Here is a 16,421-nt window from a genome sequence, read left to right as displayed (position 1 = left end):
CTGGTACTGTTTATGACAATGAGTTTAATGATTAATAACCACCTATATATACTTTGGCTTGTTGGAATTAAAAAATATACATAGTAAAATATTCCACTAACAGTCACTAGATTAATTGTCAAAATACATTTTAACCTGGCTTCATGTTTAACTAACAATTATAACATTCACAGCAGGATAACCATATATTGTAACAAACTGGTGTATTAGAATAACTGACCATGAACTGCTCTCACATTACCCCTACAGCAGCCTGTAGAGGGGGCTTGTGTACCATACATCTGGGAGCTACAGTATGCAGACGTTCTACTTTAACATACATGATAAATGAATCTAAAGAATATTAATACATATGTACATGTTAAGACAGCTTTAACAGTAACTGAAAACCATACTATATTCTATCTTTTGAAATGTGTTTTCCCTCCTAAATGTCCAAGTGGGTGTGTAATACAGTCATTGATGGAAAATGAAAGTGTTCTCATATCTACAACTGACTCTCCGGTATACTTTCCTGGGACCAGCAGTCAGGTAAGAGGCTCTAGTGAATTAATGGCTAAAACATTTGATTAATAGGTATGTTCTTTTTCAAACAAAGTTGGCGTGTATAATGAAAATGTAAAGGTGGATTTTTTATGTCCCGTTACATATTTCCATTGTATATTTTGACCATACCTTTAGTCTTGGCATTGAACTAAAACACATTGCTTCACTTCTATTTGTTTCTGTGCTTCAACCGTCATAAATGTAAACACAATATTTGAATTATTACTTATTTTTTGTCAGCAAACATTACTCAGATGGGACTGTGAATTAAAAACAAACCAATGCTTTAATGCAACTGGATATATTATGTTATGACTTGGCAAATGCAATGATTAACAGAACATGGTTTGTTTCCCTGACAGATGCATAATGGAACCTTTGATTCACAAAGTCTGTTTGCTAACTTTCCTCGTCGTCTTCGATGCCACTTCATCTGTTGCAGGTAATAAATATTACAAGCATATACTGTATTAGTCCAGGCATATGTAAAATCGATGTTAACTTTTTAATAAAAGCAAGAGTCTTGGTACACTTGTAAAGTTTGGGGCCCTGAGAATTTTCAGAAAGGGAGACATTGCAAAAAACACCTCCTGTGGCAGCCATTTTGCTATTCCGCCATCGCCTGACAATTTATCTTCCTTCATATCTGCTGAAGTAAACTAATAAAAGGTGATGTCTTCACCTATGTTCTAATGGTCAAGGATGACAATGGTGCTAAGTGCAACATAATGAAAAGTTCTGATTATTATGCAAAGGTGAACTTGGGGTAAACTATTGAAAATAAATCAAATTATTTCGCTGTTTCTGACAACAGACACAACAGAATATTATGTCTGTTGTTGATTTGTAAATTTGATTTAAAAAAAAATCTTTACATAATGCTTGAAATAATATTTGACCGTGCCCCCAAATATGTAAATGATCCCCACAGTACAGTACATTGTCCCCATCTATCAAAGCACAGTGGTGGTTGTACCTTACATTTTAAATATTGGGTGGAAAAATGTCCAATTATACCTACAATGTACTGAACTGTACCATGTGAGTTCATTTGTGTACCTGTGAAGTTTACCTATGAGTTTTTGTACCCTAGGGAACAACACTGTACCCTAACCATGCCCTTGTTCTTTGACAGAGTGTTAATACATATTCCAAGCAAGAAGTATGGATGTGGTGGCAATGCAGAAACAATGATGCACTCAACCAATAGTTTGCACGTTCAAATTGCTTGAGCATTCATGTATCCTCTAGGTCAAGTGTCCTTGACCACTGCTAGTTTTCTATTGATGTTACGTTGGTGGCAATAATTTGACAATTATTAACTTGATTCTGGGCAGCTTTTATCAAAGTCCATACCTGTTTCCTTGCCACTAAGTCTGTAGCTCTTGTCTCGTTCAGGCTCATAGACCTAGTTGTGTAGCAGGACATATAGCAGAACATTTCAGGCTGCTATTGATCAAGAGGTTATAAGTTCAAATCCCATTGAAGGCTGAGCCCAAGTGTGGTCACAGTACAATATTTGTTTAACACTAATTGAAATGAGAATACAGCAGCATAATGTCATTTTATAGAAGTAACACCTTCAAGTTGTTATTTACAGTATTTACAGTACTTTAGGCAAAGTTCAAAAAGGTATTCTTGGCAATATATACATAGCCAATCTACTTTACGTCCACAGACCTGGTGGCGCACCAAGAGGTTGTCAGTCCCAAGTGAGGTTGTCCCAAGTAATCAGCATACCCCAGCTTAATGTCCATTAACACCTTAACTTAGCTGTAAAAAATACAGTAACTTGTTTTAGATTTAACATATTTTCAGCACACCTAGACGAAAACCTCCAGTGGACCATGACACAATGTTCTAAGCATTGTAATGAACATGTAATGTTCTCACATGTTGTCACATGTAGTTTCATCACCTGTTGCTTCAAATGTTGTCACATGTTATCACATTAACTCCACATAAAATCACGTGATCACAAGTGAAATTCATGTGGATATTTTGTAAGGTATCCTTTGTCTGCGTTTATGGCCTGCTCTCTTCTATTCAAACCACTGGTTTTCAATAGCGTACATGTCCAAAAACTGGATTGGCAATTGCAAAATGTTAATTTTGTGTTCAATTAACAATTTCTTTGTAGATTTTGATGTTTGGGGTTATTGTCTTGCTGGAAGATCCACTTGCGGTCAAGTATCAGCAACCAGATTTTTAGCAAAAATGTCCTGGTACTTCTTAAAGTTAATGATGACGTTGATCTTAACATGGGCTCAAGGAGCAATGGAAGCAAAATAGCCCCATAACATCAAAGATCCACCACAATATTTTATTTTAAGGGTTACGTATTTCCTTTATATCCATTGTTCTTTCAAAGACCAAACCAACCACTGGTGTGCATTGCCAAAGACTTATATTTTTATGTAATCTATCCATAGCACCGCCTGGAGTTAAATGCTAAACTGCATTGGCACTTGGATTGGAACCAGTGCTATGGTCATATCACACAAAAATAGAGGACTTACACCAGCAGTGAGTTTGGCCTTCGAATGAACAGTGCAGCAGAGTCATTTAGAGAAAGGCTTATGTAGAATAGACATTAGATGTGAAATGAGTATTTGGTTTAATGTTGAACAAGGCTGTACCTCAGTTGTCCTGATACCAGCGTCCTGTTATTGGTTAATACACAAAAAGACTGCTACTCACTCAGAAGTTGCTCATTAACAGTTGTCATTTATTTGTTTTAATCTTGTCATCATTATTTGCCTATTGTGTGGACTTTGTTATAGATTTTCACGATACAAAGACCTCTATTTCCATCTCATATACAAAAATACTGTATATATTACTTACTCTTTCTCTGAGCTAATGTATTAGTATTAAATAATTGTATTGTTTGCTTACAATATAAAAATTATTGTAACAAAAGAGTGATCAATTTAAGGTCCTACATCTGTAGATCAGTATTTGTATTATTTATTTTATTCAGTCTTTTTGCTCATCTTTATCAAGGGATCCAATTATATTTGGGGCACTGATGGTTTAGCACTGGTAAAAGATAACTGTAAAGATGTAACTGTCTTTGTGATCAATATGAGCCGCTCTTATCTTTGTGACCTTCAAACCCCATTCTTCCTACCTTCTGTAACACCTTCTCCTCTCCTCCTCTCTCCCTCCAGACCTCAGCCTCATAGTCCCTCCTGACCCTGTAGTGGCATCTGCTGGGGATGACATCATCCTTCCCTGTAATCTCTCTCCTCAAAGTAGTGCTGTTGCCATGGATATCAGGTGGTTTAAGGAGGGAGACTTCACTAACCCCCTGTATTTGTATAAGAGCAGAACGGGGGAAGAGGGGGAGGGCTATAAGGGCAGAGTGAGTCTGCTCACCCAGAAGCTGGAAAGAGGCAACTTATCGCTGCTGTTGAAGAATGTCAAGGTGTCAGATAGGGGACGCTACAAATGCCAAGCCAGCCACTTGGATTGGATCCAGGAACCAGCTGTTGTGCTTCAAGTTACAAGTAACCAAAGCTTATCAAGAGCCTAACAATTACCCAATAGAGACCCACAGTGGTGGTGTAATAATACCCATAAAACCTAGCGGTAAAACAGGGAAATGGTTCCAATCGTTTTTCCACCATTCATTTTTCCCTAAGGGGATTTTAGAAACACATACATTAAAAAAGGGATGTGTTTTGTGTAGGCTAACCCTGGCATAACAAATTGATTTACAATGTAAATCTATTTCGGAAAAGGTGACTTTTATCAATATATTCGCCTCTATTTAATCTCAGATTCAAAAATGCTAATTAGCATCAAAGTAGACCTCACGCAAGACTACAAATCCCTGCAAGCTCCTGCAAGTCATCTCTAGCTGACACCTTTTGCTAACAGGTATTGTGTCAATTTAAAACTTGCCCGAGACAGTTCAAAGAATTGTCAATATAAAGAAATGTATCCAATTTATTACTACATGTAACTAACATTAGATAGTTAATCAAAATATTATTACCTTTGCCTCAATTCGTCAGTGTCGTCCAGATCATCATGGCATTTGTAATTCTTTATGATAACCACATTAGCAGCCAAGTAGCATTTCATTTGATGGGGGTATATACATGTAAATACATTGATAAAAGCCACCTTGTTATCAAAACGTCATGCCAGGGTAAGCCTACAGGAAACACAGCCCTTATTTTAAGTGTTTCTAAAATCCTCTATGGGAAAAATTTATGGTGGAATAACAATTAGAACCCTTTGCCTGTTTAATCGCTAGGTTTTATGGGTATAATGACTCTTACTGTGGAACTCTATTGTAAATGGTTTCTTACCAAATTTAGACAGAATTGGTAAAAGAGACCTGATTCATCTTTGACTCTTTCCTGAAGATGTTGACATGCTGAATCTTAGAGAAGCCAACAACTGACGTAGATTTTTAAAATTAGGCAGTTCAGAATAATCAGATACTATGCAGGAACTTTCTTGTTTTGTCTGTTGACAACTTTTTGATCAAGACTAGCCTTGGCAGAGCCACATAAAATCAGTTTTGGAATATCTTCCTGATGTATATACAGTAATTCTATCCTTGGTGATCAGAGCAGGGCAGTGTCCCCAGGATCTCCATGAGGAAGCACCACAGAGTGTTCATCCAGCTCAGCTGTAGCTCAGAGAACTGGTACCCAGAGCCTGACATGTTGTGGACAGACAGCAGTGGGAAGGAGATCACCTCAGCAGAGACAGAGAGACCCAAACAGAAGGAGGGGGGCGTCCTGTACTCCATAACCAGTCACATGAGAATAGGGATGGACCAACTGGGGGCGGTCACCTGTGTAGTGATGTCACAGAACCAGGAAACCAAGATGGAGTCTGCGCTGCAGATGACTGGTGAGTTTAGGCACTACAATGTAGGGCAAGTAGCCACAAACAAGTGTAAAAAATGGAAACTACTGTTGATATGACAATGATCGACCTTGACTTTGGTTCCGTTTTTATGATCTAGATGTACTGCTGTGTACAGGGTTTTCTCTTTATTTTTTTGTAGGGTCATTGCCAATTAACATTAGATCCATACCCATAGGAACAACTGGGTCTAGGGAGAACTGAGCTTCAGTCAGATGTTAAAGTGATATATCACTCATGTCACTATAGACCTCAAAATGTGTCTAATATCAAAATGAGTCAATCATTCCAGGTCATCTGTCATATGCCCGCAATACCAAATGAATGAGGAAAATAGGCATTGCCTAATTGCATTATTGCAGACTGTGGGTCAAGCAGCTTCCTATGCAGAGGTTTGCTAGGGCGTGGAGTTACCACAGCATTAGACCACGTTTGAGTTCTGAACACATTTGACAAACCTTTATTTTAGAGTGAAGTATCTACAGTTATTAACGTCTGTAAAAACAGGCAAGTTTAAACCAGAGCATGAAGCATGATTCCTAAACCAAGGAACATCACCAGGGTGCCATAAATGTTTCTAAACCCAATCATCAATCATGATCCAGTATATACACTGAACATGAATATAAATACAACATGTAAAGTGTTTGTCCCATGTTTCATGAGCTGAAATAAAAATACATTTTCCATACGCACAAAAAGCTTATTTCTCTCAAATTCTGTGCACAAATCTATTTACATCCCTGTTTGTGAGCATTATTTAAATTGTTTCATGTTGCATTTATATTTTTGTTCAGTATAGCTGGGTAATGTTAAACTGGAGTCTTTTTTAACCTTAGATATTTAGGAAATTGCACCCAAAACTGACCTCTGACCCTGATTGAATCTTGTTACAGAGGAGTTCTACGTCAGCAGCCTCCCTGACCGCGTCTACATCGCTGCATTTGTGATTCCTGTGTTTCTGGCACTGGTGTGTATCACAGCATCTGTCCTCTTTGTCATGCACCAGAAAAGAGGTTGGTCTCTCTTTCTATTTTAATAAGAACGAATGTAGTATTTCTCTTGAACATCTCTATTCCCATGATAAGGGTTTCACCGATCATTTCATTTAAGAGATATGTTTTTAACTTCCAGATATTCAGGAGAAACTGAAGCCTATTGGTAAGATCAAATATGTCTAATTTCATTAACTCACTTATTTAACGTATCAATAATTAATTTAATGAACAGATCTGTAGTATTCAAAATCCCAAAGTTTAACAGAATGTTTTTTCTTTACTGTTCATCAATACAGATGAAGTCATAGCAGAACTAAAAGAGAAGAAGAAAGGTATCTAAAATCCATCCTCAATATTAATATATGAAGTATTAAGCTCGGTTTCACTCAATCTTTGTTTGGTTTCATATTGATTTTCTCAGAAAGATTAACGATGTTCCTCTTACAGAACTCACCAAAAAGAATCAGCTATTGGGTATGTATAACATGGTATACATAGATGTAACATTATTTGGTTCATTAATGTCAAATGCAGAATAATGTACAGTAAAAAGCCATTTTGTATCAACACAGGAATAACTGGAACAATTCCAGACACCGGTAACTATATGCTCTTTTCCCAAGTCAATGTGAAATCATTTTATTATATCCCATATAGTTTTGTTCATGAGACCCATTATGTAAAACATGAATTACCTCTTTCTATACAGTTTGGACCTTAATGGTGTATCATCATGCAGGTAACACGCGCGCGCGCGCACACACACACACACACACACACACACACACACACACACACACACACACACACACACACACACACACACACACACACACACACACACACACACACACACACACACACACCAGTCAAGTGTTATAGCTTTTTTCAACTGTCAAGTGTTATAGCTTTTTTCAACTGTCAAGTGTTATAGCTTTGTTATAGCTTTCATTAACTGTCAAGTGTTACAGCTTTATTCAACATTTTTCAACATTTGTCAAACATGTATTTCTTTCAGTGGATGTGACTCTGGACCCTGACACCGCACACCCCAAACTCACTGTATCTGACGATAAAAAATGTGTCAAGTTTGGAGACCTACGGAGAGAAAGGGGCACTGAGAAGAGATTTGAGGAAAAGCAGTGTGTCTTGGGAATGAAGGGATATGATATAGGCACACATTACTGGGAGGTTGACCTGGGGGAGAAGAGCCAGTGGAGTGTTGGAGTCGCACAGGACCCAGAGAACAGAAACAACACACCAATGATTCCAGAGAATGGCTATTGGAGCATACGTTTGGAAAACGGTGTATTGAAAACAGTTGACAGGTCTTCTATTGTCCTTCCCATTGAACTGAAACCTGGAAAGCTGGGGGTGTTAGTGGACTATAAGGAGGGAAAGATAGTGTTTTTCAACGTTGAGAAGAAATGCCACATCCACTCCTTCCTTGGAAGATTTGATAAGACACTCTATCCGTTCTTTGGTCCTTTGATTGGTTGTACAGAGGAACTCAAAATCTCACCCATCCCTCAAGCTCAAGTGAACCTATAAAAGATTGCAGTTGTGTAACGGCGTTCGTCTATTGAAGGAGAGTCGGACCAAAATGCAGCGTGGTGGTTACTCATGTTCTTTAATGAAGAATCGCGATACATGAAATAACTATATAAATACAAAACAACAAACGGAACGTGAAAACCTAATTACAGCCTATCTGGTGAACACTACACAGAGACAGGAACAATCACCCACAAAATACACAGTGAAACTCCGGCTACCTAAATATGGTTCCCAATCAGAGACAACGAGAATCACCTGACTCTGATTGAGAACCGCCTCAGGCAGCCAAGCCTACGCTAGACACCCTACTCAGCCACAATCCCCAATGCCTACAAAAACCCCAATACGACAACACATTAAACCCATGTCACACCCTGGCCTGAACAAATAATTAAAGAAAACACAAAATACTAAGACCAAGGCATGACAAGTTGTCGGGCAAGGCCATAGCATTTTTTGTTCTGTCTTTAGTACCCCAAAACTCTCTGTGGTTTAAATTGACCATGGAGAAAATTATTGATGCGTGGAGTGCAATCCGGATTATCTTCCATTGTTTGAGTAATTATTTAGCTTTAGCTATTATTCACTTTGTTAAGATTGAGTTACTTTAAACTTTTACTTATTTTGTCACACACAAATTGATCTGAGCGATGTGAGATGGAATGTTTTCCCCTTTTTCATAGCTGTACTGTTTTCTAATGTTTTAGATGTAACTGTATACATCTATTAAAATCTCTGTTTTGATTCTGTATATACTCAATGTTTGTAAAGTGAGTATCCCTTGCTGTAATGATGTATAGACTAACGTATTCCGTTTTGTCTAATTCATTTATCATATTTTAATTTCATATTGTATAGCCATAGTTATTTTTAAAACAAATCATATAATCACTTTATATCCGAGACTGTTTGAACTATCATGTTGGTAGAAATATCTGTAATGATAATATGGTCCAACTAGATGTTACACTGGACAACTAACTACAGGCTTCACCGGGTCAATATATTGTGTGTCTCTGGCTAACTAGCTTGCATTCTTGGTCATTGTAAAGATTATTATCTTCAAAGTGACCAAGATAGTGTTTTTAATGTGACGGCTCATTACCAAACTTGTTAAAACAACTACTTATTAGCCAGTAGAAGCTAGTTGTTTCTCAATCCTAGTCATCATTAGGTTTACAGGTTTTATTTATTCGCACCAAAGAAAATAAGTGAAATACATAACACTGATGCAGGTTGGAAGACCCAAAGTGCTGATATGATAACACCACAAAATATAAGTACAAAAATACAAGTTTGCTCAATCAGTTAAACAAAGAATATTAATTATAAATGATATACTCAGTATACAAGAAAAAGTGTGTGTGTGTGTGAGAGAGAGAGAGAGAGAGAGAGAGAGAGAGAGAGAGAGAGAGAGAGAGAGAGAGAGAGAGAGAGAGAGTTAGGCTACATTGAGGGGACTATTGGATAGTGTTCACTTGAAGTCATTGAGGGTTGATGATGTTTTGGCAATGTTAAGATAAGAATTGCACAGTATGGTGAATTGACTACGTGAGGTGCGGCAGAGGGGAGGGTGAAGGTTATCACAGTCTTGTGTTATATACATAGATTTCAGAATTACCTTGAAAAATCCATTGAAGAGTTTAGGTAAACTGTCTGTGAGGAATTGATATTTGTAGATGATAATTGGCGTACATTAATGTCGTAAATGGAGATGATATTGAGTTTTTTAAACAAAGGTGCAGATAGAGCCAGGTAATTAGAGAGGGTGGATAGTCTTGCAAATTAATTTTTTGTATGATGAGTCAGTTGTGTAGGTAGGCAGCATATGTACTGGCCCTGACAATATTATTACAGTAATTGAGATATGGATAAATTAAACTATAGTATAGAGTTAGGAAGCAAGCCTGATGAACCAAATCACAAATCTTTCTGATGAAACCAACATATTTCAACACTGCTACAGACAATTGAATATGATCTTTCCAGTATGACTTTTCATCAATTAGAACTCAGAGGAATCTAGTGGATGTGACTTGTTCCATTTCAATCCCAACAATTGAGAGCCTCATATAATTTTGTATTTATTTTTTTATTCTTATACTTACTAGTGAATACAATAAAGTTTTTTTTTTTTTTTTTTTTTTTACATTTAAAGTTCATTTGTTTACCTGGAACCATTCAGAAAATGTGTCCATACCCCAGTTTGCTTCATTAAACATTTATGTGTGGTAAAATCAAATTGAGGTCATCAGCAAAGAAAATGGGAAGTACTTTAGAAGACATAGCAGCAAGTGTAACCTATGTGAAATGGCTAGCTAGTTAGCGATGCGCGCTAGTAGCGCTTCAATCGGTGACGTCACTCACTCTGAGGCCTTTAAGTAGTTGTTTCACTTGCTCTACAAGGGCCGTGGCTTTTGTGGAGCGATGGGTAATGGTGCTTTGATAGTGACCGTTGTGAATGAGGGTCTCTGGTTCGAACCCAGGTAGGGGCGAGGAAAGGGACGGAAGCAATACTGTTACACAAGGTCATTGATATAGATTATGAAAAACAAAGGTCCACTTATTGATCCCTACAGCACACCACAGGATATCAACAAAACAGGCTCTAAGTTCAAACTGTGACCTACGTTCCCTCAGTAACACTTCATTTAAGGGGTCCTGTTGACAGTGTAATAACATGTGCAATTACACTGTAACAAGTATTGCAGTTAATTTGAAACAACTCAAAGTTACACTGTGATAACAACATGTAACTGGTGGTAATTGTGGTCTGTAATTACAGAGGTGTTACACTAAATGCTTGTCAACATGCTTGTTACAAAATTGCAAATTTCATTAAATTCACCAATCTATAATTTTGTTTATTCTCAGCTGCATCCGATATGGCGAAAACGGGATTGTCTTTTTCTTCCCTTTTTAACATTACAAGTCAGAATATAAATTGACAAAATATTAACTATTAAAAATGCAACATAGGGTCTCATGGTTTCCTTCTGTGTCTTGTTATGTTTCTTGTTAGCATTTTCCCATCCTGGAGTCTGAGACGTTGTGGGAATCTGCTATCATCATTATCATGATTTCTTTCATTTGGGGTTTAGGCCTATAGAAGGCCTAGCTATCTAGTTGTTGAATTATCCAGCTAGCATTATACAATTAGTGGTGCTTGCTAACAATAATAAGCTAGCTGTTGTTTACATTGAAAAGGAACTACTCATAGGTGTGTTGAAACAAGTAACTAACTATATAGCTAACGTTAACATGCTGGGTGTGTCTTACGTATACCCCTTGGGTATGGACACCCTGAAAACAAAGTTCAGGGAAGATTCATTTCTAGCAGAGAGACAGGCAGTGCTGTATCAGTCATGTAGAAAAGGTGATCTTGTACAATGTTGCACGGGGAAGAAATGGAATACAACACCATGATACGTTTTTACATTTGCCAACTGCTTTACAATACCCATATTTATGATTATTTGTCCTAAGTCTGTATTGTATAAGGATAATGAAACTGTAAGACTGACACATTTCTCAACATCCTCATAACCTGCCATTGGATACAAAATTGTGCATGTTAAGTTTTATTCAAATACTGTATGGAAAAGTATTTATCTATTTACTATTTGTTCTATTCAGCACTTCAAAAATATTTTTTTTTGTATATGTATCTTGTGTCCTTTGCTGTTGGACTTAATGGTAGTTAAAATGACTAAATGGTGAGACTATCATTATCTGATTTATTGGTGACTAAACTAAATGTTCTCATTGTATTCCACAGAAAACATATTTTGCATGAATGGCTCAGGGGTGAAAGATGTGTGAAACCTCGATTAATGTGCAATCAAAGGTTCTGGACATAAGACAGGGGGCATTAGAAGTGTTATCAGTTTTGTACTTAGAGTTTAAACAAAATCGCCATGTACTTGTGAAAATCGCACCAAAAACCTTATTTGGGATATTTATTACACCCACTCCACACAGCTAGACAGAGTTGAACCACCTCAGGCTGTCATTCTGTTGGAACAAACACAAATCACACTCCTCTTCTGTGACATGGATGTTTGGGAATGATATTAAGAGAGAGGGTCATGTACAAGCTGAAGTGTGTGTGTGTGGGTGTGTGTGCGTGTGTGTGTGTGTGTGTGTGTGTGTGTACTTTGGCCTTTGGGACTTAGGTAAGGAAATTACAATTCAAATGGAGAGAGAAGGGGAGAGAGACAGGAAAGAGATAGAGAGGACTAGATCACCTTTCACTCTTGTCGTGAAACTCAAAAGTATAACTTTTTGGACGAGATGGGTTCCATTATGCATGGCAAAAACCATACACTGCATTCCACAGGAAGAACCTTATACCAATGGTCAAGCATGGTGGTGATAGTGTGGTTTGGGGATGCTTTACTGCCTCAGGACCTGGATGACTTGCCTTAATAGAAGAAACCACGATTTCTGCTATGTATCAGATAATTCCACAAGAGAATGTCAGGCCGTCCATCTGTGAGTTGAAGCTGAAGATTAATCAATGCTGGGTCATGTAGCAAGACAATGATCCAAAAACACAATCAAGTCTACGCGAAAATGGCTAAAAAGCAACACATTTGTTGTTTTGGAATGGCCTAGTCAAAGTTCAGACCTAATCACAATTGAGATGTTGCAAGACTTTAAATAAGCAGTTCATTCTTGAAAACCCACAAATGTGGCTGAGTTAAAGCAGTTCTGCATGGAAGAGTGGGCCAACATTCCTCTACAGTAACATGAGAGACTGATCAACTACAGGAAGCTTTTGGTTGGAGTTATTGTTGCAAAAGGTGGCACAACCAGTTATTGAGTGTAAGGGGGCGATTACTTTTTCACACAGGGGCAAAGGGGTGTTGCTTAACGTTTTTTATGAAATACATGAAATAAGTATATCATTGTTGTGTCACTTGTTCACTTATGTTCCCTTTATCTAATATTAGATTTTGGTTGAAGAGCTGATAACATTCAGGTAAAAAAATTGAAAGGGGTCAAAGATTTTCACCACACTGAAGTAATGAAGAGACCAGTGGTGATTTTAGGGGTTGCATGCTATCAAAGTCACTACACAACACAACACTAAACAATACGTTAATTGCACTATAACAGTGACAAACTGCACACACAACTGTTAGGGCCTACATAATGCTGTCCCAACAGCAGAGTCCCAACTGCAGTCCCAAAACCTTACCACTGTTACACCTGGCTATGAGCAGAGCATTGTCTGGCAGTGAAACAGTTAATTCAACCTCATTTACTGCCTTTTAAAACAACAAAGCTGAATTGCTGACTTGCTTAAACTGACTTGCCTGGTTTCTACTCACAATTGAGATGTACAAACTATGGCACAATGGGATGACAAGCCGATAAGACGCAGTCTGTTATTTCGATTAAGATATTAAGATATTAATGAGCAAGCTAGGATGGACGTAGTCAACATAACTATTTGTTCAGCACTTTTGAAATGTACATCTACAGAATTCAGAACGTGGGCCGGTCTTACAGTGTTCTCCTTGTACACATAGTCATAACCGTAGGATAAATAAAGGGGGCATATAAGCAGATAATGAAAGCTCTTACAATATTCTATGATGACATTTCTCTAAAACAGACTATAGGCTACATGTGCACCACCAAGTCAGAACAGTAGGCTAACTTATGAATGGGAAAGGGACCAAATTATTGGGGTGAGGCACATGGGCTACTAACAGCTTACTACACAACACACACTTAACTTCCGGCGCCGACTGAGATGCCCGCCTCAGTCGGCAAAATACTATGCAATATTTTGTTTTTTTTGTGTGTTATTTCTTACATTGGTACCCCAGGTAATCTTAGGTTTTATTACATACAGTCGGGAGGAACTATTGGATATAAGAGCAACGTCAACTCACCATCATTACGACCAGGAATACGACTTTCCCGAAGCGGATCCTCTGTTTTGCCCACCACCCAGCACAATGGATCGGATCCCAGCCGGCGAACCAAAACAATGCCGTAAAAGGGGTAGACGGAGCAGTCTTCTGGTCAGGCACCATAGACGGGCACATTGCGCACCACTCCCGAGCATACTACTCGCCAATGTCCAGTCTCTTGACAACAAGGTTGATGAAATCCAAGCACGGGTAGCATTCCAGAGGGACATCAGAGACTGTAACATTCTTTGCTTCACGGAAATATTTCTCAGTCGAGAAACGCTATCGGAGTCGGTACAGCCAGCGCGTTTCTTTACGCATTGCGCCGACAGAAACAAGCATCTTTCTGGTAAGAAGAGGGGCGGGGGGGTATGCCTTATGATTAACGAGACGCGGTGTGATCATAGCAACATACAGGAACTCAAGTGCTTCTGTTCACCTGATTTAGAATTCCTCACAATCAAATGTCGACCCTATTATCTACCAAGGGAATTCTCTTCGATTATAATCACAGCCGCATATATTCCCCCCCAAGCAGACACATCGATGGCCCTGACCAAACTTAATTTGACTCGATGTCAACTGGAAACCATATATCCTGAGGCTGCATTGGGATTTTAGCTTGGGATTTTAACAAAGCTAATCTGAAAACAAGACTCCCTAAATTCTATCAGCATATCGATATATCGTACCAGGGCTGGTAAAACTCTGGATCATTGTTATTCTAACTTCTGCAATGCATATAAGGCCCTCCCTGGACCTCCTTTCAGAAAAGCTGACCACAACTCCATTTTGTTGCTTCCAGCTTCGGCGATGTCGTTCCCATAGCAACTACTAAAACATTCCCAAACCAGAATCCGTGGATTGATGGCAGGATTCGCACGAAACTGAAAGCGCGAACCACTGCTTTTAACCAGGGCAAGGTGACCGGAAACATGACCGAATACAAACAGTGTAGCTATTCCCTCCTCAAGGCAATCAAACAAGCTAAGTGTCAGTATAGAGACAAAGTAGAGTCGCAATTCAACGGCTCAGACACAAGAGGTATGTGGCAGGGTCTACAGTCAATCACGGATTACGAAAAGAAAACCAGCCCCGTCATGGACCAGTATGTCTTGCTCCCAGACAGACTAAACAAATTCTTTGCTCGCTTTGAGGACAATACAGTGCCACTGACAAGGCCCACTACCAAAACCTACAGACTTTCCTTCACTGAAGAGGATGTGAGTAAAACATTTAAACGTGTTAACCTTTGCAAGGCTGCAGGCCCAGACGGTGTCCCTAGCCACGTCCTCAGAGCATGCGGAGACCAGCTGGCTGGTGTGTTTACGGACATATTCAATCAATCCTTATCCCAGTCTGCTGTACCCACATGCTTCAAGAGGGCCACCATTGTTCCTGTTCCCATGAAAGCTAAGGTAACTGAGCTAAATTACTATTGCCCCGTAGCACTCACTTCCGTCATCATGAAGTGCTTTGAGAGACTAATCAAGGACCATATGACCTCCACCTTACCTGACACCCTAGATCCACTCCAATTTGCTTACCGCCCCAATAGATCCACAGACGCAATCGCAATCACACTGCACACTGCCCTAACCCATCTGGACAAGAGGAGTACCTATGTGAGATTGCTGTTCATCGACTACAGCTCAGCATTTAACACCATAGTACTCTCCAAACTCGTCATCAAGCTCGAGACCCTGGGTCTTGACCCCGTCCTGTGCAACTGGGTACTGGACTTCCTGACGGGCCGTCCCAGGTGGTGAGGGTAGGTAAGAACATCTCCTCCCCGCTGATTCTCAACACTGGTGCCCCACAAGGGTGCGTTCTAAGCCCTCTCCTGTACTCCCTGTTCACCCACGACTGCGTGGCCATGCATGCCTCCAACTCAATCATCAAGTTTGCAGACAACACTACAGTGGTAGGCTTGATTACCAACAACGATGAGACGGCCTACAGGGAGGAGGTGAGGGCCCTCTGAGTGTGGTGTCAGGAAAATAACCTCACACTCAGCGTCAACAAAACAAAGGAGATGATCGTGGACTTCAGGAAACACTAGAGGGAGCACCCCCCTATCCACATCAATTGGACAGTAGTGGAGAGGATAGTAAGTTTAAGTTCCTCGGCGTACACATCAAGGACAAACTGAATTGGTCCACCCTCACAGACAGTGTGGTGAAGAAGGCGCAGCAGCGCCTCTTCAACCTCAGGAGGCTGAAGAAATTAGCTTGTCACCAAAAGCACTCACAAACTTTTAGAGATGCACAATCGAGAGCATCCTGTCGGGCAGTATCCCTGCCTGGTACGGCAACCACAACCGTAAGGCTCGCCAGACGGTAGTGAGGTCTAGACAACGCATCACCGGGGGCAAACTACCTGCCCTCCAGGACACCTACACCACCCGATGTCACAGGAAGGCCATAAAGATCATCAAGGACAACAACCACCCGAGCCACTGCCTGTTCACCCCGCTATCATCCAGAAGGCAAGGTCAGTACAG

General features: G+C 39.5%; 1 protein-coding gene across 1 annotated transcript; it reads left to right on the top strand.

Annotated features, from left to right (window-relative positions):
• The first annotated feature begins 296 nt into the window (after positions 1-296).
• LOC115123005 (butyrophilin subfamily 1 member A1-like) lies at positions 297-8,742 on the top strand. Its single transcript, XM_029652293.2, has 11 exons — positions 297-531; positions 909-988; positions 3,720-4,058; positions 5,134-5,421; positions 6,333-6,452; positions 6,571-6,597; positions 6,731-6,766; positions 6,882-6,908; positions 7,007-7,033; positions 7,144-7,173; positions 7,453-8,742. Exons 1-11 carry the CDS (start codon positions 470-472, stop codon positions 7,983-7,985), a joined length of 1,569 nt encoding a protein of 522 aa, XP_029508153.1. The 5' UTR covers positions 297-469; the 3' UTR covers positions 7,986-8,742.
• Positions 8,743-16,421: the final 7,679 nt, after the last annotated feature.

This window comes from Oncorhynchus nerka, linkage group LG12 (genome assembly GCF_034236695.1).
Source record: "Oncorhynchus nerka isolate Pitt River linkage group LG12, Oner_Uvic_2.0, whole genome shotgun sequence".
NCBI classification, from domain to species: Eukaryota; Metazoa; Chordata; class Actinopteri; order Salmoniformes; family Salmonidae; genus Oncorhynchus; species Oncorhynchus nerka.
The sequence above is the reverse complement of the archived record's forward strand: the minus strand, read 5'-3'. Positions and strand labels throughout refer to the sequence as shown.